Source organism: Lissotriton helveticus, chromosome 11 (genome assembly GCF_964261635.1).
Source record: "Lissotriton helveticus chromosome 11, aLisHel1.1, whole genome shotgun sequence".
Taxonomy (NCBI): Eukaryota; Metazoa; Chordata; class Amphibia; order Caudata; family Salamandridae; genus Lissotriton; species Lissotriton helveticus.
This window is the reverse complement of record NC_136072.1, coordinates 16,890,490-16,915,040: the sequence shown is the minus strand read 5'-3', so window position 1 is coordinate 16,915,040 and position 24,551 is coordinate 16,890,490. Positions and strand designations below refer to the sequence as shown.

The 24,551-nt window shown below is 44.3% G+C and overlaps 1 protein-coding gene across 3 annotated transcripts in view; it reads right to left on the bottom strand.

Moving 5' to 3' along the window:
• The window catches only part of FGF12 (fibroblast growth factor 12), an 824,634-nt gene that overhangs the window by 82,953 nt on the left and 717,130 nt on the right, over nt 1–24,551 (bottom strand). For all 3 annotated transcript variants that reach the window (XM_078667729.1, XM_078667728.1, XM_078667727.1), the window contains exon 4: nt 7,166–7,364. In XM_078667729.1, coding sequence (XP_078523855.1) covers nt 7,166–7,364 — 199 coding nt within the window. The remainder of the gene's footprint in view (nt 1–7,165; nt 7,365–24,551) is intronic.

Below are 24,551 nucleotides of genomic sequence, written 5' to 3'. Positions count from 1 at the left end.
TTAATAATTTAAATATTATTTTAAATTTGATCTTTTCTTCATATTTTTTATTATTTTATGTATTTTTACATACATTTTAATACACTCCCCACCCTTATCCCCTATAAACCCAATTACCCGCTCCTAAAACTAGATATGTTTTTTTTTTTTAAATGTATTAAATATATTTTATTTTTTTAATATAGACCTTTTTATCAATTTTTTATGTACAATTATTATATTTTTTCCTATACTATTTATTTTTTCCATTACTACACGATATTTTGTATTGCCGATATTTTGTCATACGATATTATTATTATCGATATTTATACTTACTTACCTATTACGATATTTTTGTATCCGATATTTTTGCTTCCCAATATTTTTTACCTTCGATATTTTAACTTCGATATTTTGTCTTTACGATATTTTATTTTCTATATTTTGTCTGAGTACCAAGAGACACACATTGCAGGAACATTGTGGGAACATTGTTTCTCTGCCCATGCTGTGCTGGATAGTAGCCCAGAGGTGGGTGCTGCCTGTGTTCCGAAGGGTTGGGCCGATGCTGCTGACTGCCGGCCAACTCGTTTGCGCTGCAAGAGAGCAGACCCTCAGACTGTTCCAGGGAACCGCCATAAACCAACAATTGTGAAGTGATTCAGTTACAGTGAGGCAAACACCTGTCATCAGGGTCATAGATTAAATTACATGCCCAATAGAGTGGGCTGCTGTCCACTAGAATCTCAGGGGCTAGCATGGAATCTTTGCTTTGACTGTCCAGATTTTAAAATGTACAAGTTGCTCACTTCAGTTTCACAGATTTTAAAATGTCTCATGAGAGTCAGACTCAGGATGCCAGAACACAGAATCAGGCGGGACGCAGAAGGATCGGAAGGTTAGCACACATTTTTTGGCGCAGCATTGCTGCACGCGTGGCCAGCGTCAATGGTGGACGCAAACTACGCAGCAGAATTAGAGTTTTTTGCTGAACTCCGTGCTCCGAGCGGAGTGCAGAGTGGCAAAATTCCACAAACTCCATCCGCGAAGCAGAGTTAATAGCCCACCCTTACTCTTCTATACTACTGTGGTGTGCTTTTGTTACCACTGTTCAACCTAGGGCTTTGACCTCTCGTCACCCTCTTCTAATATGGATTGTGGACCTGTCGTCTCCCGCTTCTACTTGAGGTTTGGATCTCTCATCACCTTCTTCTGCCTTTGGCTTTGATGTATCATCACTCTCATCTAAACCAGGGCTGGGATCTCTCGTCACCGTCTTCTGCCTTTGGCTTTGATGTATCATCACTCTCTTCTAAACTAGGGCTGGGATCTCTCGTCGCCGTATTCTGCCTTTGGCTTTGATGTATCATCACTCTCTTCTAAACTAGGGCTGGGATCTCTCGTCGCCGTCTTCTGCCTTTGGCTTTGATGTATCATCACTCTCTTCTAAACTAGGGCTGGGATCTCTCGTCGCCGTCTTCTGCCTTTGGCTTTGATGTATCATCACTCTCTTCTAAACTAGGGCTGGGATCTCTCGTCACCGTCTTCTGCCTTTTGCTTTGATGTATCATCACTCTCTTCTAAACTAGTGCTGGGATCTCTCGTCACCGTCTTCTGCCTTTGGCTTTGATGTATCATCACTCTCTTCTAAACTAGGGCTGGGATCTCTCGTCGCCGTATTCTGCCTTTGGCTTTGATGTATCATCACTCTCTTCTAAACTAGGGCTGGGATCTCTCGTCGCCGTCTTCTGCCTTTGGCTTTGATGTATCATCACTCTCTTCTAAACTAGGGCTGGGATCTCTCGTCGCCGTCTTCTGCCTTTGGCTTTGATGTATCATCACTCTCTTCTAAACTAGGGCTGGGATCTCTCGTCACCGTCTCCTGCCTTTTGCTTTGATGTATCATCACTCTCTTCTAAACTAGGGCTGGGATCTCTCGTCACCGTCTTCTGCCTTTGGCTTTGATGTATCATCACTCTCTTCTAAACTAGGGCTGGGATCTCTCGTCACCGTCTTCTGCCTTTGGCTTTGATGTATCATCACTCTCTTCTTAACTAGGGCTGGGATCTCTCGTCACCGTCTTCTGTCTTTGGCTTTGATGTATCATCACTCTCTTCTAAACTAGGGCTGGGATCTCTCGTCGCCGTCTTCTGCCTTTGGCTTTGATGTATCATCACTCTCATCTAAACTAGGGCTGGGATCTCTCGTCACCGTCTTCTGCCTTTGGCTTTGATGTATCATCACTCTCATCTAAACTAGGGCTGGGATCTCTCGTCACCGTCTTCTGCCTTTGGCTTTGATGTATCATCACTCTCATCTAAACTAGGGCTGGGATCTCTCGTCACCGTCTTCTGCCTCTGGCTTTGATGTATCATCACTCTCATCTAAACTAGTGCTGGGATCACTCGTCACCGTCTTCTGCCTTTGGCTTTGATGTATCATCACTCTCATCTAAACTAGGATTGGGATCTCTCGTCACCGTATTCTGCCTTTGGCTTTGATATATCATCACTCTCATCTAAACTAGGGCTGGGATCTCTCGTCACCGTCTTCTGCCTTTGGCTTTGATATATCATCACTCTCTTCTAAACTAGGGCTGGGATCTCTCGTCACCATCTTCTGCCTTTGGCTTTGATATATCATCACTCTCTTCTAAACTAGGGCTGGGATCTCTCGTCACCCTCTCATACTTGAGGTTTGAGCTCTTGTTACCATTCTTCTACACTCGGGCTGGAAGATGTAATCATCACTTTTCTACACAACAGGTTGGAGCTCGCAACACCACTCTTCTACACTGGGAGCTGGAGAGCTCGCCATCTTTAAATCCTAAAAGACTCTGCAGTCACTCACTCCTGAAGTTTACGAAAGGCTTACTTTTCAAATGTTGGCTTTGAAAGTTGCCTCGATGCTGCTACTTAGTAACAATTAATGGAATTGATTTTTAGCACTTTCTTTGTAATAAATATTAATGCACCCTTCGGGGCACACAAGGCTGGGACAAAACTAAGAATGATGACGAGGAATAAGAGGGATCGAACATGAGCAGTCTGCATTTTACTCAGATCCGAAGACTGATGCCGACAGATTCGTAGTGCGATGTATAGAATTTACATCTTAACCCGTTTGCCGCGGCCGCGATTTCCCGGCAGTGCGGCACTTCTGCAAAAAGAGCGGGGCCGCTTCGGCCATTGGACATGCGCAGCACTACGAAGGTAGTGCTCGCGACGTCCATCGGCCAACGGCAGCATTTAAGGGGTTAATAGGAAAGAGAGAGAGACCATCAGAGAGAGAGAGAGGCACAGAGCCACAGAGAGAGAGACAAAAAGAGAAAGACAGTGACCCGATGAGACAGAAAGAGGGGGAGTGAAGCAAGTGAGCGAAAGAAAGAGATAGGGAGAGAGAAAAAGAGCGCCAGGGAGTGGGTGAACGCAGTAAGAGGGGGAGAAAATAATTGAGAAAACAATAGAGGGTGCCAGGGAGAGTGAGAAACACAGCGGGCATGTCCAAGCTTTGGTGGGGCCAGGGGACAAAACGTTTGCAGACCTCACTTAGCTTTGTGACCCAAGAAACAGTTCATAATTAACCCCTTGCATTCTCATGACGGCTCCCGGCCGTCATGCGTCACGGTTGGCGTGTGCGTACGACGGCCGGGAGCCGTCTGAATCCCGCCCGCCATTTATTTCTCCCGCTCAGGGCAGGAAATAAACATGCATTCAAGGGGTTAAGGGGACATGTGCTCTATGGAAAGAGAAAACAAAAATATTGTGCCAACTAGTGGTGTTGCCGTGAAGGTGGAACAAGAAAAAAACAGCCAGGCCTTCTGCTTTCTTATTTAAAAACATAATATAAAGGATAGTGAGACCCCTAAATACATTGGATCTGGCTTAGAAAGCCATGGCTGCCCGACCCTTGTAATGGCACTGAGGCAAGGAGACAGAGAGAGAGAGAGACATATAGAGCAAGAGAAGGTGGCAAGAGACATACATAGAATGAATTAGAGAGGGAACTTGAAAGAGAGAGAGTAGTTCAAAGAGAAGGGAAGCATGGAGATGTATATATATATAGAGAGAGAGAGAGATGGAGAGAGGTAATATGAGAGAGGGTTGCACTAGACAGAAAAAGTAAAAACAAAGGGGCATATTATCAAGGGATTTATTTCCGCTTTTTTGGCTTTAAAAGCCAAGAAAGCGGACATAAAATGATCTTCCTATCAGCAACAGGGTGCTAACACGCAAATTCGCATGTTAGCACCCTTTTTCTCTACGCTTCCCTTTGCATCTCTAATGAGATGCAAAGGGGGCGTTCCATAGAAAAATAATAGGAGAAATGTTGCTAAGCAACATTTCTCCTATTATCAAGGATTTCGCTAACCCTGTTAGTGATAAAAAAAAGCAGCGCTAACCGCGGTTAGCGCTGCTTTTTTACACCTGGTATTTTCCTGACCTAGCCATGATATCCTATGGAGGGTGGATATCACGGCTGAGTTTGTGAGCCCCGATCATCAAGCTAACGCCAAACTTCAAGAGATTATCGTTGGTTTTCCAGCGATAATCTCTCATTTGGCAGTTAGCGCGAGGATTTTTATCACTTCTGAGATAAACCTTGCTAATAGCAAGTTATCTCTGCGACAATTTTCGGCGATGCTTAGCAATAAAAAATGTGTTGCTAAGCCTAGTTAGCGATAAATATTGCTAATCGTTGGTAATATGCCCAAAAGATATTTCTCCTCATTAGGCCTCACTAGGGAAGGCGAAGACAAAGACGCAGTAGTCATCAATCCACCTCAGACCTCTTTATTACACTACCAGAGGTGGGTGGAATATTTTGTTCTGGCCATGAAACTGGCAGAATTTTGCCAAATCTGCATTGGTCTTGTAACCCAGGGTTTCAACTACATTCCGCCAATCGCTGCGCGGCAGAATGTTTTTTCTCAAGCGTGGCTCAAGAAAGGTACGTTGGCAAGCGCGAGGAAGATTTGGCATCCCTAGTGCCATTTCTGGCGGTAGGAGGATATCCTGCGTGAATTTTCTAACACGGAGTTCGCGACCTTTAGCGGTCAGAAGGCTGCCGCTTGAGTAGAAGGTATTCTTGAGCGGCAGCAGAATCAACGCGAGGAGCTGCGCCCTCTGGCGCACTGCGTGGTGCCGTTTGTGCTGATTTTTCAGCACTTAGCACTCAACCGACGCTGAATCACAGCACAAGCAGGGCGACGTGCCTATTTTTGCCTGTTGGCGGACCTCCTGAGATTGTCACTGAGTTTTTCTGTAAATCTGCGGAATCCTCTGAGTCAAGTTCCGCAAGTTTCGCCCACCCCTCTACCAGACTCGTCCTACCCCTTTCTTTCAATCGTTGCTCGTCCCTGCTGTCTCCCTTTGTGATGGTTTTGACGTATTTGTCTTCATTCTCTCTGATCTGTGTGTTTTTCTCTCTCTTGCTCTCGGTGAATGTGTGATGAGGAAAAGTAAGCGCTGTTCCCCTAAAATGAGTGCCGGTGGCAAACACCGGCTCAAATTAGGCACTCGTGAGATTGAGGCGAGGCTTGGGCTCGTCTGGCGGGTTTTCCTGAATTTGGGATGTTCTGCCTCAACTCAATCTGGATGTAAGAATAATCCTATTAAAGAATGTAGGCACTTCATAAACTGAAAGGGGAGAGGAGTTGGCTTCACGGCTAGGGAGGTCGACCTCGAATCTGGGTAACCGGGTTTGAGTCTCGGCAATGACGCTGAACATCCAGTGATTCTGGGCAAATCACTTAATCTCCCCGTGCCTAACAAAAATGAATGTGTCCTCATCTAATGCAAATGGTGCTATGTAAAGCGCTCTGATACCCGATACCTTCGAGTCAAGTTCACACTATATAAAACTCTGTAAAACTAAATAAAAGAACAAAAACAAAAGATAGGTTTATCACCACAACCCTGACTCACATCACAATGGGGTTTCTACCCAAATAATGGCGTTTCCACTCAAGAACTTCACGTGGAATTAAATTTAATCCTAAAATTAATTTCTATCTTATTTTTAGAAGGAAACATTTTTTTTTCTAGCGCAGCCTCCATGCAATGGGCCCGATTCACAGAACTAACTTAAGACAAAATCCTAAACTTACTACTTTTTGTATTCACAGAAGTTAGGATTTTGTCTTAAATTTGTTTTAAGACAGACTTAAGACAAAATCCTAACTTAAGTCCGTCTTAAGTCTGTCTTAAGACAAACTTAAGACAAAATCCTAACTTCTGTGAATACCAAAAGTAGTAAGTTTAGGATTTTGTCTTGTTAGTTCTGTGAATCGGCCCCTCTAACTAGAAGGAACTTTGGTGAATAAATCGCTTGAGGAGAAAATTGAATTTCCCACAGGCCCCTGCGCACCCCTGTGGTTATCCCAAGAAGGGAAGGTCTGATGACACGAGTCTCCGGGGTACTTCAGTGGTGGCATGTTATGAAAAGAGGGCAGGCACCAAGAGACAGGGCAGATGTAGTGACTGCATTTCATGCCTCTTTCCCCATAGTCTCCTGCCCAGCCCTGTAGAATGTTGACATCATGATGATGTATTGGGGAACATCCTTTACGACGCAGATGTTACCCCGCAGTACTGTTACGACGCGTCTTTTACAACGCAAGTCGTAACCACGACTTGCGCCGGGGGGCGCTCTAAAATAAGGAATAGTAGATTTACTATTTCAACACCTTCCCTACTGTACGTAGGCTGGTGTTTGAATAGTAAATTAAACTATTCCTAAGTCCGCACCCCTACAGCGCAAGTCGTGGTAACGACTTGCGTTGTAAAAGACGCATTGTAACGGTACGCGTGGTAATACCACGCGTTGTACCGTCGTACATCCTGATGTATTAGAAAGCTACAGAGCTCTAGCATTTCAGTTGAGAGTTAGGGCTGAGCTGGTACCTTCCTGCTCCTGGTGGGGTTAATATTTCGTTTACTTTTACTTATTGTATGTACAACTATCCTGTACCACCTTACGGAAATAAATCTCTTCATCATCTACGTGGATTCCTGATCATCCTTCACTACAGCAGAGTTAAAAAACAAACGACAACACATATAGGGGCTTATTTACAAGCCCCTTGCGCCACTTTTGCATCACTTTTCTATTTTAAAAGTGACGCAAAAGTGGCGCAAGGGGCTTGTAAATCTGCCCCAAAGACTTCAAGGCGCTGCCTTACCTTCGATGGGCTTTGGTACAAAATGCGAGGAGGCCTTGGTTTTCTTCACCCGGTTCCCCTTCATGATCTCGCCCTCCTTGTTGAGCCCCAGAAACCAGGCGCGCCCCGACTCCTGCTGCCGGTACAGCGTGGAGGAGTAAATGACGTAGTAGTTCTCAAACACGGACTCCTTGAACTTGCACTCCGGTGTGAAAATCTCCTAAAAGAGGGGAAAAAACAAGGCGATGAGCAAAACACTAATAAAAAAACAATCCCTGTTAAGGTTACGCATTAAATTAAATCAGCTGTGGGAGGAAAGGCGGTGTGAGGTAGGAGTAAACCGGACACATGCCTTGCACTAGTGTCTGCACCAGGGGTTAGTGCGCCCTCCTGTGACGTCATCAGGCCAACCCAACGAGTATACCATTGTTGAAAGCTGGCACTCTGCCCCACCTGCCCCCTTGCCCCTAACCACCCAGAGGTGGTTTGAGCACCAGTGTGAGAGAGCATTGCGCCTGTGCAAACTTGTCATCACAATAGCAACATTTGGGGGAAATTGTAACTGATTGGTTTTACATATTTGACGTCATTTCCGTTTTCTTTATGCTCACTCTGTTGGCCTAATGAACCGTGTTAAGTGAAGGTGTGCAACATTTGCCCAATATGCTTTAGCATAATTAAGTTAAATTTATGGAAAATTAGGCAACATTATTCATATCTGTGCTATAATTAATTTATTTATTATGGGGTTTTCAAATGTAGCACTACATTTTTGCCTGAAATGCACCGTATGAGGATACATTTAGCACTAAGGGGCTTATTTACAAGCCTCTTGCGCCACTTTTGCGTCACTTTTCCCATGTTAAAAGTGACGCAATAGTGGCGCAATGGGCTTGTAAATAAACCTATAGTGTAAGCCCACCCCCGGAAAGGCACATGTGCTCACGTTGTGGCCGTTCGCGTTGCTTTCGAGCACTTGGAGTAACACTTTGCAGCAGACGGCGCACACCAGTATCGTTTCGGTAATATGACGTAACAAGAGTAATGTGAAATTGCTCAAATAATAACCGAATAATCATTCCCCTCTTTTCGCATTTGACTGCTGCAGCAAAGTTAACCACACATTTTACATTGGTATATAGTTCAAATCCTTCACGATGCCAACTTTCTGGGTCAGCCTTGCGCTGTCTAGCGCAAGAATCTGCATTGTTTTCTAAGGTTAGTTTAAAACAAGCATTTGCAATGCAATCAGTCTCGCCTTTGGGACCTTATATGTATTTACCTACGCAGCACATTAGCCCGGGTGCTGAAACATCTATTGTTCTTTAAATGGTGAAAAGTAAGCACCAAACTGCGAGACACGCCAGGTATGGGAACACATGGAGAGAAATATTGCCTTTCAGAAGGGAATGGTATAGTCTATTCAAAATCAGGGCCTTCGGTGGTCATTTCACTGAAAATACAAGATTTGAAAAAAATATTATTGTCAATGGGAAGACAATTTCTATGGACTGGAATCTAGAGAAGGCTAAGGTGATTCTGGTATTTTACTGACCTCTGCTGGTCGTTTTCTATCAAGACAGTTAAATAGAGGAAGTTGCCAGGAAAATGTAAAAAAGAAAGTCCCTCAGCAGAAATCATTTCAAGTATTTTACTGACCTCTACTGGTCCTTTTTTATTAAGACAGTTAAATAGAGGCAGTTGAACTGAAAAAAAGTCCCTAAGCGGAAGCAGACAAGTCCTAGGGCTGATCTCCAGAGTCCACAAAGTACATTCACATATAAGTATATACTAATATATAAGTATATACTAAAGTATATACCACAGATCTCAAATGTTCGACCTAAAAAGTCAATTTTTAGTCACATAAAATGCAAAGAAAAGCCATTTCAAAATGAGCAATTGATGATAAATCTAGTGTGGGGCGGTGTCACACAAAACAGCTCCCTAGAGCCTGCTTAAAGGGATGATCCCCGAAAGAGGCTCCACAACGGGCCAGATTAAGACCTTTAGAGGCCCGACACACTTAAAATACTGTGGTGTCCCCATGCACATCTAATTGAAAATATAAACGATAATAAACCGTAAAATAAAATTGTATTTTTCAAAATGAAACAAAACTTACAATAAGATGGAAAATAATGTGTATTTTTGTATACTTTCACTTTATTTCTGGGTTCAGGTGCACCACTTGCAGTTTTGCACCATCGGCAAAAAAGCGCTTTATCTATCTATTTCTCTTATGTCGATATCCTAAATATACGGTAGGTGTGGAGGTTTAAAGGTCAGCGGTCTGTGTACGCGGCCTCCATTGCTCGCTCAGCGGCTTGGCTCTTGGGTGCAGCTTTAAGGGTTTCTAGATTTGCCCCTGTGCGTGGTCTGTGGTAATAAGCACTGGAGTCTGGGCCTTTTGAATCATTAATTCAGCCGACTCAGCGCAAGCGGCTGCACTGGAAGCGCCTACACGCCGCCCGCTAATGAGTAGCGACCTTGTTCGACTGATACGTGGAGGTCGCCATGGAGACGGTGCAGTATTACTGCAGCACAATTTATGCCAGTTTCAAACTTCATAACCTTGTAAACCTGATCAAATTAACTTGAGAACGCTTTTAATTGGGTGTCCTTGTGCCCAATCAACAAATTAACATTGCGCCTTGGGATGCCCGCCTAATACTACAGACGAAGAACAAATGTGAACGTTGTACCTGGGAGAAAGATAGGGCCATATTATGAAGAACGGCAATAAAATGATCGCCGCTTTAGCGGCAGGAAACTGCTGATAAAGCGGCGATAATGGGCTTGATAATAGGCCCTTGTGAATTCCCATAGAAGCCGATAAAAGCGGCGATAATGTATCGCCCTTTCTTGATAAAATGGCCCATAGTTCTTCGGCATTGAACTTACATCAGTACGTCGCCTTACTACTGTACAGCTACAGGGCCCGCACACATGTTGAAAAAGGAGACATGCAGTTCAACAGCCAGGATTTAAAACATTACACTACACCATGGTTGTCCATCATTGGTCCCTTAGAACTCCACAGCTACCATATTTTTGGGATATCGACATAAGATACATTTACATTAAAGTGTCCTATGTAGACCAACTTTACACAGTCATAGATTGTCTTGAATTTCTGGTCTGGACCCTGTGTACCTGTACTTACGCTAGAATCCCATTCCACATAGTTCCAGGGGGCGGGGGGCAGCCCCCATCGCCTACACAATTTTTAGCCCCAAGATTGTTTAACGTAAGATAGTGCTCTTTGTGTATTAGCTATAAAACATCACACCCCCAGATCCATGGCAGGTCTTAGAGTAGCCACACGTGACAGGTTGATACTAGGCCTGGGCGGTAAATTACGTTCCACTTGAGACCACTAGCCGATGTCGTCCGCCCATTTGGAGGTAAGATCATCTCCTATGCGGATGACACGCAGCTAGTGGTCTCACTGGCGCAGGAGGCAAACCGTACTGCGCCAGGCGGGCTTAGAGAATGCCTGGAGGAAGTGAGGACCTGGATGTCGTCATCATCCCTGAAGTTGAACAGGGACAAAACAGAGCTGATGCTCTTAGGCCCTTCAGATCTGGCCCTCCCTCCCTCTCTGTGGCCTACCTGTCTAGGCCCCCCCCCCACACCCCAAAGATAACATCAAGAGCCTTGGAGTGTGGCTGGATAGATCGCTATCCTTCAATGTGCAAGCCACAAAACTTTCAGCTACCTGTTTTGGTATCATGAGTGTGCTAAATAAAATATTTCCCCTCCTTCCCATGGAAGCCAAACAGGTAGCCATTCAAGGTTTCATACAATCACGCCTTGATTTTAATAATGTACTCTACCTCGGCGCCCCAGAATACACCCTACGCAGGCTGCAGATTGTACAGAACTGCGCAGCGCGTCTACTGCTCAAAATCACCCGTAGACACTCAGTGAGGGCCGGACTGACTAGCCTGCATTGGCTACCAATTCGGCAGAGAGTTTTGTTCAAGGCATTATGTATAGCCCATCAAGCCTTCTGGAACATGGGCCCCAGTATCACCCGTGATCTGGTCACCCATTACACCCCAAACCGAAGTCTTCGTTCCAGCCAGACCTTCTCGGCAGTGGTGCCAAGAATAAAAAGATCCAGATCTGGTGGAAGGACGTTCGCATATAACGCATCCAAGACTTGGAACACTCTTCCACTCCATCTCAGAGCTAACCCTAACCTCACGGTGTTTCGCAAGCAATTAAAGACTTTTCTGTTCACATCCCCTCACTAATTGCTTGTCCCCCTCCTTTGCTTTAGTGGGTTCGTGGCTATCTTAGCGCTTGGACGCCTCCGGGCAACAATTTGCGCTCTATAAATCTGCAAGTTTACAAGTTTACTTGCGGAATTTGGGTAATTTTGCGACCCATGGAGAACGCGGAATTGCCAGAAATTCCACGATCCGCGGCTTTGCAGAATTTTTTGCTTGTTCGCACTTTCAAAATGCATGTTAGCAAGATATTTCTCCCCGAGCATGCAAACAGAATTTGCGAACAGGAAAAAAGCATCGCGAACGGGCGGAACAAGTAATTCCAAGTTAGCTGAACTTTCTCGTGCTCGCTGAGATTTTTAACTGTTTCACAGAGCTTTGCGTATCGCGACTACACAAATTTCACCCACCCCTCGTTGATACCAATAATTAGTGCTTAATTACCCCTCAAAGCACTTCCTTAGGAATAACATCCTCAGCCTTTTCTTGCACTCCTTGCACTCACTGCTCCTCACCAGGATGGTTTGGGAAGAGCGGTCCTAATAAAGGGGCTTATAATGCGCATATTCACAAATAAGCATTGGTAAAAACCAAACCGTCTGGCTTTTTTGATATGTGAATTTTTCTCGGATCTGTAAGTTTATGTGTGCCTTGCTGAAGGGTGAGTGAGTACACGCACGGATGAATGGATGATTGACTGAGTGCATGGACTGATGAATCATTTTTGGATCATGAATTGACCTTCAGGTAAATCAACTCCAACGTACCGCCCTACCAATATATCATCATGCCGAGCATGCACAGAGTAGTACAGATTTGCTGGTCTTAACTCCAGTCCTATTGACCCTGACAATATGTAGGTGTTCAATTCAAACACTCAGCAGCTCATGAGAGTGTTGTCTCAAGCCCCTGACAGCCCTCTGTAGATGGAGGGCCCACCGCCCTCAGGACTGCGATGGACCATTCATTCCCAGCCGTCAGCCCGCGGCCCCCGCGGAGGGATAAATTTTTGTCATTGATGCTAATTATCAAATGATGAATATGTCTCAAGGCGCATCACTCTCGTTCTGCTGAAACGTGTCCCTCCGCCTGTGACACGAGCCTCTCCTAGAGACAGGCCACGCAGCGCTTCTGCCTCTTTCCTTTTCCGGGGGGTGGGGGGGGAGCGAGATTTTTGGGGCTCCGGGCCAGACATATTATGAAGTCTCTTGTTTGGAGCAACTTTGAATGTTATTGCCTATGTTCTACTAATTAAAGTGCGCATGCCCATTGCGGCGGTCAGTTACAGTACCAGCATAACCAATAAGTCTCACTCCTACAAATGTGACAATTCTCACAATTCCAGGAACCCAAAGTTAAAAGCAAGGCTGTGACAGCAAGTATTAATCATTCTTAACCGCATTGCTGCGGCGGCTATTCCGCCACAGCGCTAAGGGGGCGGGGCGGCCGCATGCTGATGACGGAACCGCTCCGTCATCAGCCGCGGTTGGGCTGTGCTGATGACGGAGTGGTTCCGTCATGGCCCCGCCCGCTCAATAGAACGCGCCGCGCAGGCGCGAAATCAGCGCCGCGCAGGCACGGCGGCCGGGCAATGACGGAACCACAGCCCAACCGCAGCTGATGACGGGGCGGTTCCGTAATCAGCATGGAAAGGGTTAATCTATATTGAATTAATAAACAACTGTTGTTGTGCTTGCCTCAAATTTAAACAAACAGCGCCCCCATGTGGCACAGTATCATAGGTACAGGTGCTGACAATTAAGTTCAAGTGCCAAGCACCTGTAACCACTGGCTCAAATTAAGCACTGGGGAAAAGTAATTTTACGGTGGGAGGCGGAGGGCGCTGAGAAGGTGGTGGTCCCGGCTACCTGCCCACTGTACCCCTGTCTTATATCATCTCTGGGTGAGGGTGTAAGGTGCAGACTTTTGCCTCGAGGACCTGATGCCCTCACGCAGTACCTCTTCCACCCAGTACCAGTCTTTCACTCCAGCATCATTGAGGCTTCGAGGCCTGATCCTTGGCGGGAAGGTTTGCGTTAACACAGTGTTAACACAATAGCACCTCTCTAGAACCCTCAGAACGGGGCCCACTCCAACAGCACAGACAAGATGGCGGACGGGCTGGGGTGCCCCACATCAGCTTATGTTGTACGCTGCTATGCACTGACCTGCACGTGCCTCTAGCCTCTGACCTGACACGTTCTCCGGCACATGCCTCTAGCCACTGTCCTAATAGTACCCCCCGCACATGCCTCTAGCCTCTGACCTGACACATTCTCCGGCACATGCCTCTTGCCACTGTCCTGACAGTCCCCCACCACATACCTCCAGCCTCTTAACTTACAGTTCCCCAGCACGTGCCTCTAGCCAATGTCCTGATAGTACCCCCCACGTGTGCCTCCAGTCTCTCACCTGTCACGTTCTCCAGGTCATGCCTCTAGCCACTGTCCTGATGGTTCCCCGGCATGATGTGCCTCTAGCCACTGTCCTGATAGTTCCCCCGCACATGCCTCTAGCCTCTTACCTGACACACACGACTATTCATGTTCAGTATTCATGTTCAAGCTCATGGTCTGTTGCATCTATGTCTTAGAGCAAAATGATGGGAGGGGAATTTATGCACTAAGAAAGAGCGCTAAATGCATAAGTACTCTGTTCGTGCAATTGTTATTCTATTACTCTATGTGCGTAATCTCGTGGAATTCTTAGGTAATTTTGTGTAATTACGTTACACTTAATTACGCAAGTTACACCCACCCCTAATAACATAGCAATTCACAAAACCAGTAACTGTCCGGAATATGTAACAAGTACCGATAAAGCCAATAAGTCTCAATTGTGCTTTCAGCTGAAAATCAGATCTGTTGGCTTCGCCAATGCAGCATGGAGACGGTCAGTCTTTTTGCTTTATCGTCACATGAAGAAGAGATACTTACAGCCCCCTGTGCGGAGCCCCATGTTCTGAGAGCGCCCAGTGCAGCGTGTCTCTGTGCACTGGGAGTCCCTCAAGGCAGCTCTGCACTTCCCTGGGCCCTCTGTCCAGCGCATAGTCCATACCAATCACCTCAACAAATGTATACCAGACAGCGCCACCTGTCCACCCTGACATATTCAAGGACAAGGAGTGCACATGTCATTCTTCAGAAGAGGGGTGGCAATCTATGATGACATCCCCCTTGTACTAGTGTGGGCTGGCCCAGAGTGTATGGTGCCCCCTCCCCCCCTTAGAGACGGTGTGCCCCAGCCCACCTGGCAGATTGTCAATATCTTGCCATACCACAGAATTAACACGGATGGGAGAGGGAATTGGAAGACACTCTACGTAGCATGACGTGGAGGCGTGCTTTGATGGACACACATTGAATTGCACTGTGTGGGAAGATCTTCGTTGTCCGGTATGGGTGACCAGAATGGTGCTCGTCTTTGGTCACTTTGCCTTGGTAGGTAATAACAGGAAGTGGGAGAATGTATTCACTTTACATTAACTTATTGTTTCTCTATAGGTAGAGCGGGTCACTATAGAACGGACTCAGAAGTGGTGAACGAGCAGCCCTCTCTATGGACAGGATACGTACAGCCATGAGATTCACCCTGTACCCACCTGAAGCGAGAGGGAAGCGCAGGCATGGCTGTACACAGCCTGCCGCGGTGAATGAGCTGAAGAGTAATGAGGAATAACCCAAGAACATCCCATGGATACAAGTGTGGAGGCGGTATTTGTGGCAAAGATGGTCAGAAGGAAACACAATGCCCTATAGGATCAAAGGCAATGATACAGCCAACGTCTGCTGCTTGCTGATTAAGGCTCTCGGTTTTATGGTATTTACTTTGTAAACATTTCGGCCTGCATGTATCCATATTTATTGTTTGCCCATCTTATTGGCATTTGTCCATATTTATTTTGTTTACTTAAGTGATAAAATGGCATATTTCCATATTTATTTAACTGATAAACCTGCACTCATACTTCGATGCCTGTCGCGTTTTAGCAAATTAAGCAGCCAATATAGCAAAACATTCCACCCACAGGCAAATATTAGCATTATATACAAATATACGTTAACATATGCCTGTATTTAAGGAAATCTCATCCTGTTTTTTAACTCCCTCATGCTGTCTGTCTGTCCAGCTGTTGGCCTGGAGTTCATACAGGGCAGCATGAAAAGTCACTCACAAGAAGCGCACTTTTCTGTAGTTCTCCATTCTTAGAAATAAAAATAGTAAACACATTGTTTTCTGTCTGTATTTATCTGTACAAATGGAAAACTGGGTGCCCTTATCATGATGTAAAGTTCTTTTGAGAGATGCTTTTTCAGTTAAATCCCAGACTAGAGCCAAATAGATTCAGACCTAAAGGGAATGGAGATTTGTCTTTTTCTTTTTTGTGGAGTTTGATATAGCACGAACTAGACCCGGAGGTATAACAGCTCTTTACATGAGCACCAGTTAAGTTACAGAGGGACACATTTTTTTTGTTAGCCACGGGGAGATTACGTGATTTGCCCAGAATCATAGAATGTTGAGCGTTCCTGCCGAGACTTGAACCCGGTTCCCCAGCTCCGAGGTTGACCGCCCTGGCCGTTAGGCCCCATACTCTCGGCAATCCAGAATCTGGGTACAAAGACAGAGAAGGCCTGCTGCCTTGTGTTTATCTTCTGTACTTCTTCGTCTCCAGTCCAATGGTGTCCTTGCTCTGGGAGTGTCGAGAGCCACTGGAGATGGTAAGCTTGTAGGCTAGATCGGGGTTGGTACTGTTCGGCATTGGTGCACAGGTACTGCTCTGTAGGGACTGCCCAGTAGCAACCGAGGAGTGACCCAATGACGTTGAGCTCTTCACAGACAACCAGGGTAAATCCATGTAGGGTCCGCAGAGGAGCGAGAGGAGAGTGACTTTTGGGCAAGCGCTTGATACCAACAGCCAGTGTCAATCTCCCATCGGCTCTAGGCTATTCCACGGAGTAACACAGGAGGTGCCCATGGCATCCACTGTAAATCAGCGGGGTCCGATTGGGGAGATCCTTCTGTCCTTCGGCCTTTTTTAGAGCTGAGGAATCAATGGATGCCATCAGCGGCTCATCAGCACGGTCAGAAATTACCAGCTGGTGGCCCATTGCCACAGGACTACCGGTTTTAGAACCTTTCGAAAGCCCACCTAGTTTAGGGAAGGTCGTTAGATGCTGGTTGTCCCTGGGTGGTTCAACCATTCAAGGCATGGTGGCCCCTGGAGGGAAAAATCAGACTTGACCCCCAGACTCCATGAGAAAACCTCCAGCTCGTCAGGGCCATCGCTGCTTGGTTTCAAGAAAGAAAGTCTTGTTTTAGTGCAGTAAGGGACGTCAAGACCTGGCTCTTCGACGGAACTCAGTGACTCGCTAGGATCCGTGGACCCACCAATTCCCCCTACGGCCCTTTCCATCAGCAACATGTTCCGTGTGAGTAGCTTGTGCTTTACAAACTTATTGATTGAAGCAAAATCAATGTAGACAAGGACACCATGGCATGGCAGCCCACTCGAAAATGCCTCTGTCGGGTAGGTGGGAGCACTTTCAGCAAACATTGCCAGCCAGAGCGGTGGAGTACTCGCAATGAGGCTCGTGCGACCCAACAAAGAGATATTATATCATAAGTGTAGGGTGTGTTATTGGACAAATGTGTTACGGACTCGATCCAGATACACACTGACTCAGAACATTGGGCCCTATTCACAGAACTAACTTAAGACAAAATCCTAAACTTACTACTTTTGGTATTCACAGAAGTTAGGATTTTGTCTTAAGTTTGACTTAAGAAAGACTTAAGACAGTCTTAAGACAGACTTAAGACAAAATCCTACCTTCTGTGAATACCAAAAGTAGTAAGTTTAGGATTTTGTCTTAAGTTAGTTCTGTGAATCGGGCCCAAACTTGGGATGTGGTCGTACTGTTAGCTACTCCTGCCTCTATGTCCCCTCTGGGTATGAAAACAAGGTGTACTTGGAAACATGCCAAGTTATCAAGTTGGCCCAATGATGAGCTACATTAGGTGCCAAACAACTGAGCCGATTCACAGAACTAATCTGAGACAAAATCCCAAACGTACTACTTTTAGTATTCACAGAAGGCATTTAGTAGTCTTAAGTTAGGATTTTGTCTTAAGTTAGGATTTTGTCTTAAGACAAACTTAAATTTAACTTAAGTTTAACTTAAGACAAAATCCTAACTTAAGACAAAATCCTAATTTGAGACAAAATCCTAATTTAAGACTACTAAATGCCTTCTGTGAATACCAAAAGTAGTACGTTTAGGATTTTGGCTCAGATTAGTTCTGTGAATCCACCTCAACAAGTATTACATGTCAGGGGCAAACTTAGCTATTTCAATAAATACAAAGGAACATTTGCAAGAGCCCTTTAAGAGAGTGGACTTACACGCAAGGACCCCCAGTGACCACAACTTTGCCACAGTGCTCCCCAGCCCTTGAGTGCAAAGGAGAATGAAACTAATGTATACTGTTTACAGGAACAAAAGGACTCCTGACAGGTCCCATCTCTCTGCCCAGATAAGATTTACGGCTCCTTTATACCAATTCCAGACCTGTCAGAATGAGCAATGCGCTCCTGTCCAGCTCAACTTTCAATTCTGGGACGCGGCTTTCCATCACAAAAGCTCTGATACCACCCTGACATCTGGGCCACCTCTGGACGATCGTCTGGAGACCTCTCTGTCCGAGGCATCAGGAAAGCAAGAACGTTCTTGACCGTTCAGACACCCACGACTGCGTCGCGCGACACCTACCGCTGAACGCATCCGCCACACTTGTCGCATTTCAGCGCCACAAAGCGACGGCTGGGACTGGCGATCCCAACACGAGGCGCTATATTTCATCAATACTACTGGGGCACCAACAGTTATAGCTTATTTTCAGGACATGGCTCTGCTCATGACCAGACTGAATACACAATATGAAGAGAAGGGCTCAAGGTGACATTGACAGGTCAGGCATTTTTACACCCCAACTTCAGGTTTATTCAAACCAATGTAAAACTTTAAAAAACCGAGGGCCTCATTTATGAAAAGTGACGCATCGCTGCGTGAAAACAGCGATGCGTCACTTTTCACTGCGCCCTCCTTGGAACACAAATGATGCGTCATATTTACAGTATGACGCATCATTGCGCAAGGAGTTACAGATACGTCAGTATTTCTGACGTATCTGTATGGCGCAAAAGTGACGTATTGCTGGAGTGTGTCACAAAAGTGACGCAACTCCAGCAATGTATCCTTTCACATGGGGCAAGCCCCATGTGAAAGGGCCTGCGTCAGTCTTACGCCTGCTGTGAGACAGGCGTAAGAAATTGACACATTTGTGTCCTAGAAGTGGCGCAGTGAAATCTCATAGATTTCACTGCGTCACTTCTACGACCCTTTCTTGCGTCAAAACGCCCCCCCTGCACACATTATACCTGGCGCAGGTATAATGTGGCGCAGGGGTTTATAAAGTGACGCATCTACCTAGATGCGTCACTTTGTAAATATGGCATAACAAGGCGCATTTTTTACACCACTGGTGCATCACAAAAAGCGACGCACCAGCAGCGTAAAATTGACGCATAGCCTCATAAATGAGGCCCGAGTATTTGGGGGCATATTAAAAAAGATTGATATTAATTTCAACAATTTACTCCAAGTTGAGACAGGAGCAAACGACTCTCAGTGTACAGAAACACGTATGTGCCTCTGTAGGACGAATCACCCAATCTACTGTGGAATTTGTTACTTGTAAGTATCATGTTATATTTTTTGTATTGACTAGTAAAGCAGAACTTTTTTGGATATAAAAGTTTAATTGTTTTTGCTAGTTACAAGCTTTTTAAAATACGTGTCTGTTCTTTTACTGAGCAAAAACAGGGGTCACTATGGGCAGATCTTAAACGTCTATGTGAATTAGTAACTACTTGTCAGACAGACACCCCAAACACCCCTGCAAAATAAATCACATTTTCGCTCTTCGTTTTCCACCTAAATATCAATGAAAAGAAATATCTTCTAACCAGGGAAAGGTTGTGGCGTAACAGCTCAAGCTGCCCACTTCATTTTGAGCCAGTAGGAACCAGTTTCGAGTCTCGGCGTTGACGTCAACATCCTGTGATTCTGGGCAAATCACTTAAGTTCCCTATGCCTACAATTCAGCGCCTTGAGACCCTCATAGGTGATTTGCTGCGCTTAACTAATTCTGGATTTATTTATTTATATTTCATACTCAAAATATTGTGAGGACAGAAGTGCCATGGACAAAAAGGTCGAAGGTAAGTATATTGTTTTTTACTGTTTTAACGCAAGAGCAAATTTTTTAAATATAGTTTACTTTAATATTGTTTTTAGGATGATGTTTTATGGAATTGTACTATATTTCTATTTAGTTATATTTGAGGATTGTGGATTTATTACAGTATTGTTTTAACAATTATACATTAATTAATGTTAATTGATTAATTGGTAAATACTTCATAACTTTTGTTTAAGTTTGTAACATTCATAGGGGGATTGGATGGGTAGTATGTTTTCAATTCTATATTAATCAATGTTAATCTAATTATATTTTCATTATTTTAAATTTTAAATTGATATTCATATGTTCAAAAATGTAATGCATTTTATTATGTATTACATTTTAACGTTGGATTGTGGTATTTATTGGGGGATTGGGTGGGTCGTTTTTTTTATTGATTAAATAGTTAGATTTCCACCCCAGAACCCATTAACAACAAACACATATAAGCATAATATATACACGATTATTAAAACATGTTAACACGTATTCAGCATACAATAAATTAAACAATACTATATATTTCCCATAAAAAACAAACACTTGCATAATTATTATGTTAAACTCTAAACTGTTTTTATGATTTAAAAAGTGCAGGAATTGCTCAAAAAGTGCTTCTGGGTGCTAAAACAACAAAACAGTGGAACCAGAGGCACTTGAGGAAGTAGAAAAAGCTTACGTGAAAAGTAAAAAGTAGAGCGATTCAGCAATAATCGAACTCTGACTAAACAACCAAGTTTTAAGGTCCCTCATTAACCTGCATGCATTTTCTCCAATGTATGTTAGATTGAAGTCTGCTTTTATGGTGTTTGCCTTGTTGTCACCGAATAAAGCTGTTTTTATTTGATTTGAGTTTGAATAGTGATTCTGACCTCCATCAACACACATGATTCATGTATTTGCCCCAATGTTTATAGGATTGTAGTAAGACTTATATTTCAACTGTTTTGTATGTATTTATAATCTTTTTAGATAGGAGTTAGGTCACTAGATCTTACTTCATTCTACATTTTTAGGATGTTTCATTTAAATGTATACCGATCTAAACTTATTTCATTACTTTTACTGATTGTGTTTTGTTTTTTACATTTTTTCCTATTTTTCCATATGCGATTTTGAGACAGATACACTAAAATAGTGGTCACAAAAAGCAATTGAAAGTTGTGACTGGAGATTTTGTGACATGTGTTTATTTTTTGGAACTGACCTTTTTACTAATAAGTTGGTTCACAAGGAAGAAGACAATAAAGTGCCTAATGGATATATAAGTTAGGTAGGTCTTAAATTGTGATCCGCTCTGATTCGCTGCAATCTCAAGGATGGTGGCCTGCAAGGTACAGCAGACTACGATCCCTGTGAGTGCATTTCAAAAACTGAAGGCATTTATTGAAGCAGCCTGAGTTCCTTAATGGAAACAGAGCTGCTGAAAAAAAGCCTAGATTTGAAAAAAGCAGATAAAGGTGACAGCAGTCTCCTAGAAGTCTACAACCCAAAAAGAGACCCCTTCCTTTTTGCAAACCAGTTACCACACTAGTTTTGGTGTAATGAACTGATCGGTGATTTGTAAAAAATATTAGTCACAACAATTGATACAGAGGAACCTGATTTAAATCAGGCAGTTTCCAAATTGCGAATTGGGATCCATTTCTTTACTAACTTATAAACTGTGTTCAGTAAATAAGAAAATTGGATTCGGCTGTCACAGTCGGTGTGATTTTGTGAATCACAATGTTTGAAAACACAAAATCTCTTCCTACATTTGACTCATCATATTTACAAATGATTTCGTTTTTGTTACATATTCATAATTTCTTTTGATAATTTAAAAAATATAACATTTTTAATTGTTTTTAAAGAGACTAATGCTTATATCAGTTTAAAATAATAATATGATTTTTTTGTTTAACATAAATTGATAATATATTGTTTATTTACAAATTCTATTCATTTGTTAAAACTTACTTAATTCTAAAACAAATGATACTAATTGTTAAATTTAGTTTAAAGCTACATGTTTTTTTAAAAAAATCTTTTGTTGAAATTTAAAATATCTTTAAGTTATGTTTTGTGTTGTGCATTTTTTTTAATATATAAAAAAGTCTAACCTTTATTTATTTTTTATTGCAATAATTTGTTATAATATACAATATGTGAACTCTATATTTTGGTTTTTAATATTTTGACAACAATATTTTTATACAACAAAATGTTGTGGTCAATATTTCGCAATGCAACTATGGCTTCTAATAGACATTCCTAGGGCATCCTTAAGGCATACAGAAAATGTGCCTTTTTGTTTTGGTATTCAAAGCTCCTGTTAATTTCACCGGCAGCTTGCCCTCTGGATCAAGCACTTCTTAAAAGAATTTGAGGATTTTACTTTAAGACCTCACTGTAAAGCAGGCCCTCGGTCAGTTATTTTTTTTTTGAGACTTATGTGGTTTTTTGTGTCTTTTATCACTTATTGTTTATAACCCTGAAGCTGCCTTGAGTTTTCAAAAAAGAAAATGTCAAAAAGGATACTTAGGGGCCTATTACGATGTGTCAGGCAGTGCTGTAAGCAGCACCCGCCACAATGCAATTTATGCATGTCGTGCATTTGCATGCACAATGTGGCAGGCACCGCGCAGTGCCTGCCACATTGTGCATGCAAACGGAGGGGGGTACCATGGGTACCCCCAAGTGAACCCTCAACCCTCAAACCCCTCGGGGCCCGCAACTGGCCCCCGAAAGTGAACTCCACCTGGCTTTCCATGGCGGGGTCTCCGCCATGAAAAGTCTACACCACTGCCCATCCTAATATGGATGGCGGTGTCTTGCAGAAACTGCCACCATATTAAAAGCCCTTTTCCACCTGGTTGCCTAGCTGGCTGACGGAAAACCGGAAGACGGTCTTTCCATCCACCGGGGTCCCCTCCCCCATCGTTATTTGGTGGGGGGAAATGGTAGGTGGTGGGCGAAAATGGCGGGCAAATCGCCATCGCCAGCTGGGCGGTGGCGATCCGCCCGCCTTCCTAAGTGTGTTGCTTGGGTCTTGTGCAGAAGGTGATAGCGCTTTGATGCCTCCCCTTCTGTACAGGAGGTGATAGTGCCTTTATGCCTCCCCTTCTGTGCAGAAGGTGATAGCGCCTCTGTTCCGCAGTGTAACTCTCCAGTGCAGTAACGTGTTGTGAGTAGCTCCTTGGGGACTCTCAGCGCTGCAGGTAAATTGCCGCTTTCAAGATCATCTTACAAAATACAAATGGATCTCACCTTGCCAGGGCATCCGATCGGTCTGGGGGTACTCATGGCACATGCCAAAGGCACCCTAGAAATAGAGAGCGGGGAAGTGTTGGGGGTCCTGGCAATCTGTTGAGGCAGAGCTCACATTCTCAGTGAGTTTGTGTGAGTCTTAGAACATGACAGACCCTCTGAGGTCCCCTGACTGCACCGAGCAGAGCTGAGAGAACAGTGAAGTGGAAAAAGTCCCACTTCTGAGAAATTCATTTTAATTGACTTAAGATCAGGGCACTCACTCCTGATGAAAGGGGTGTCATGTCTGTGCTCCTGCTCTCGACAGCATAAATAACCAATGGGGAGACTTCAAAGCATCATCAAAGAGCTTCTGTCTGCTGTTGTTTATCCAAGTCTCAGATGTTCTACTTATTTCTGTGCTTCTCTCTCGTCGGACGCAGAAGCTCAAACCAATATTTTATACGTGTCTTACTTTGCAAAGCTGTCATTTCCTTCTTCTTTGTTCACCACCCTCTGTGCTTAGATGTGTGCTGTTAATTAAAGCATCTCATCAGTAGGCACCGCGGGACACCGCCACATCATGGAGGCGGTGAATCGCGAATAAAGTTTTTGTCGTGCCCTTGGGCGAGACATTATAGATTACAAGAGGGTCTGTCTATTTCCCTGTATGGAGGGATTCAATGAGGTACTTGTAAGATCTCTTTAAAACTACAAGGATCCGTTGGGTGGCGCAGTGTCCTGCTGAGCGCTCTGTGAATGTCGGCTGGGAGCTGTGTGAAGGGACGTTGGTATCTATGTGAGGGTCTACTAAGATCCATAGAAAGTAGGCTTGGCAATGTGAGGGTCTGTGAGGATCCACTCGGATAGTCTCTGGTAGACACACAACCACAGTGCTGTCTGAGAGGTTGATGCGATGTGTGCAAAGGCCTCCTGTGACCACGAGGAGTGGGCGGAACTTGTGGAGTTATTCTCTGTGGAATTTGCGGAGTTACCTAAAAGCTCTGCAAGATTCAGAGGAGTTTCCCAAGTGTTGGAATTCCAGTCCGGCGTGCTGCTTCTGCTGTTTTTTAGCACTGGAAGCTTGCCCCGCACTGCAAAATCAGCATGACTGGCACCTCGCAGCGTGCCAGAGGGCGCTGCTTCTTTCTGCCACTCGAGTAGATTTTCTGCTCAACCGGCATCTTTCACAACGCGAGCAGCAACTTTCTCAATGCGAGCAGTAACGATCTGCGGGAAACATCATTTACGACACAACTTTTACCACGCAGTGCCTTTACAACGCAGGTTTTTCAACGCAAGTCATTACAACGAATTGCGCTGGGGGGTGCTCTAGGATAGGTAATAGTTTAATTTACTATCCAACACCTTCCCTACTGTCCACGGGGACTGGGGTTGGAATAGTAAATTAAACTATTCACTATCCTGCACCCCCCAACGCAAGTCGTTGTAACGACTTGTGTTGAAAAACCTGCGTTGTAACAGCATGCGTTGTAAAAGCATGCGTTGTAACAACGTACATCCACGATCTGTTGTGACCGCCCGTGTTGAGACAGCTCGTGTTTTCTTGCTTGTGCTCACCAAGTTAGTGTTGGCAAGCCACGCATGAAAGAAACTCCAGGAAACAGTGA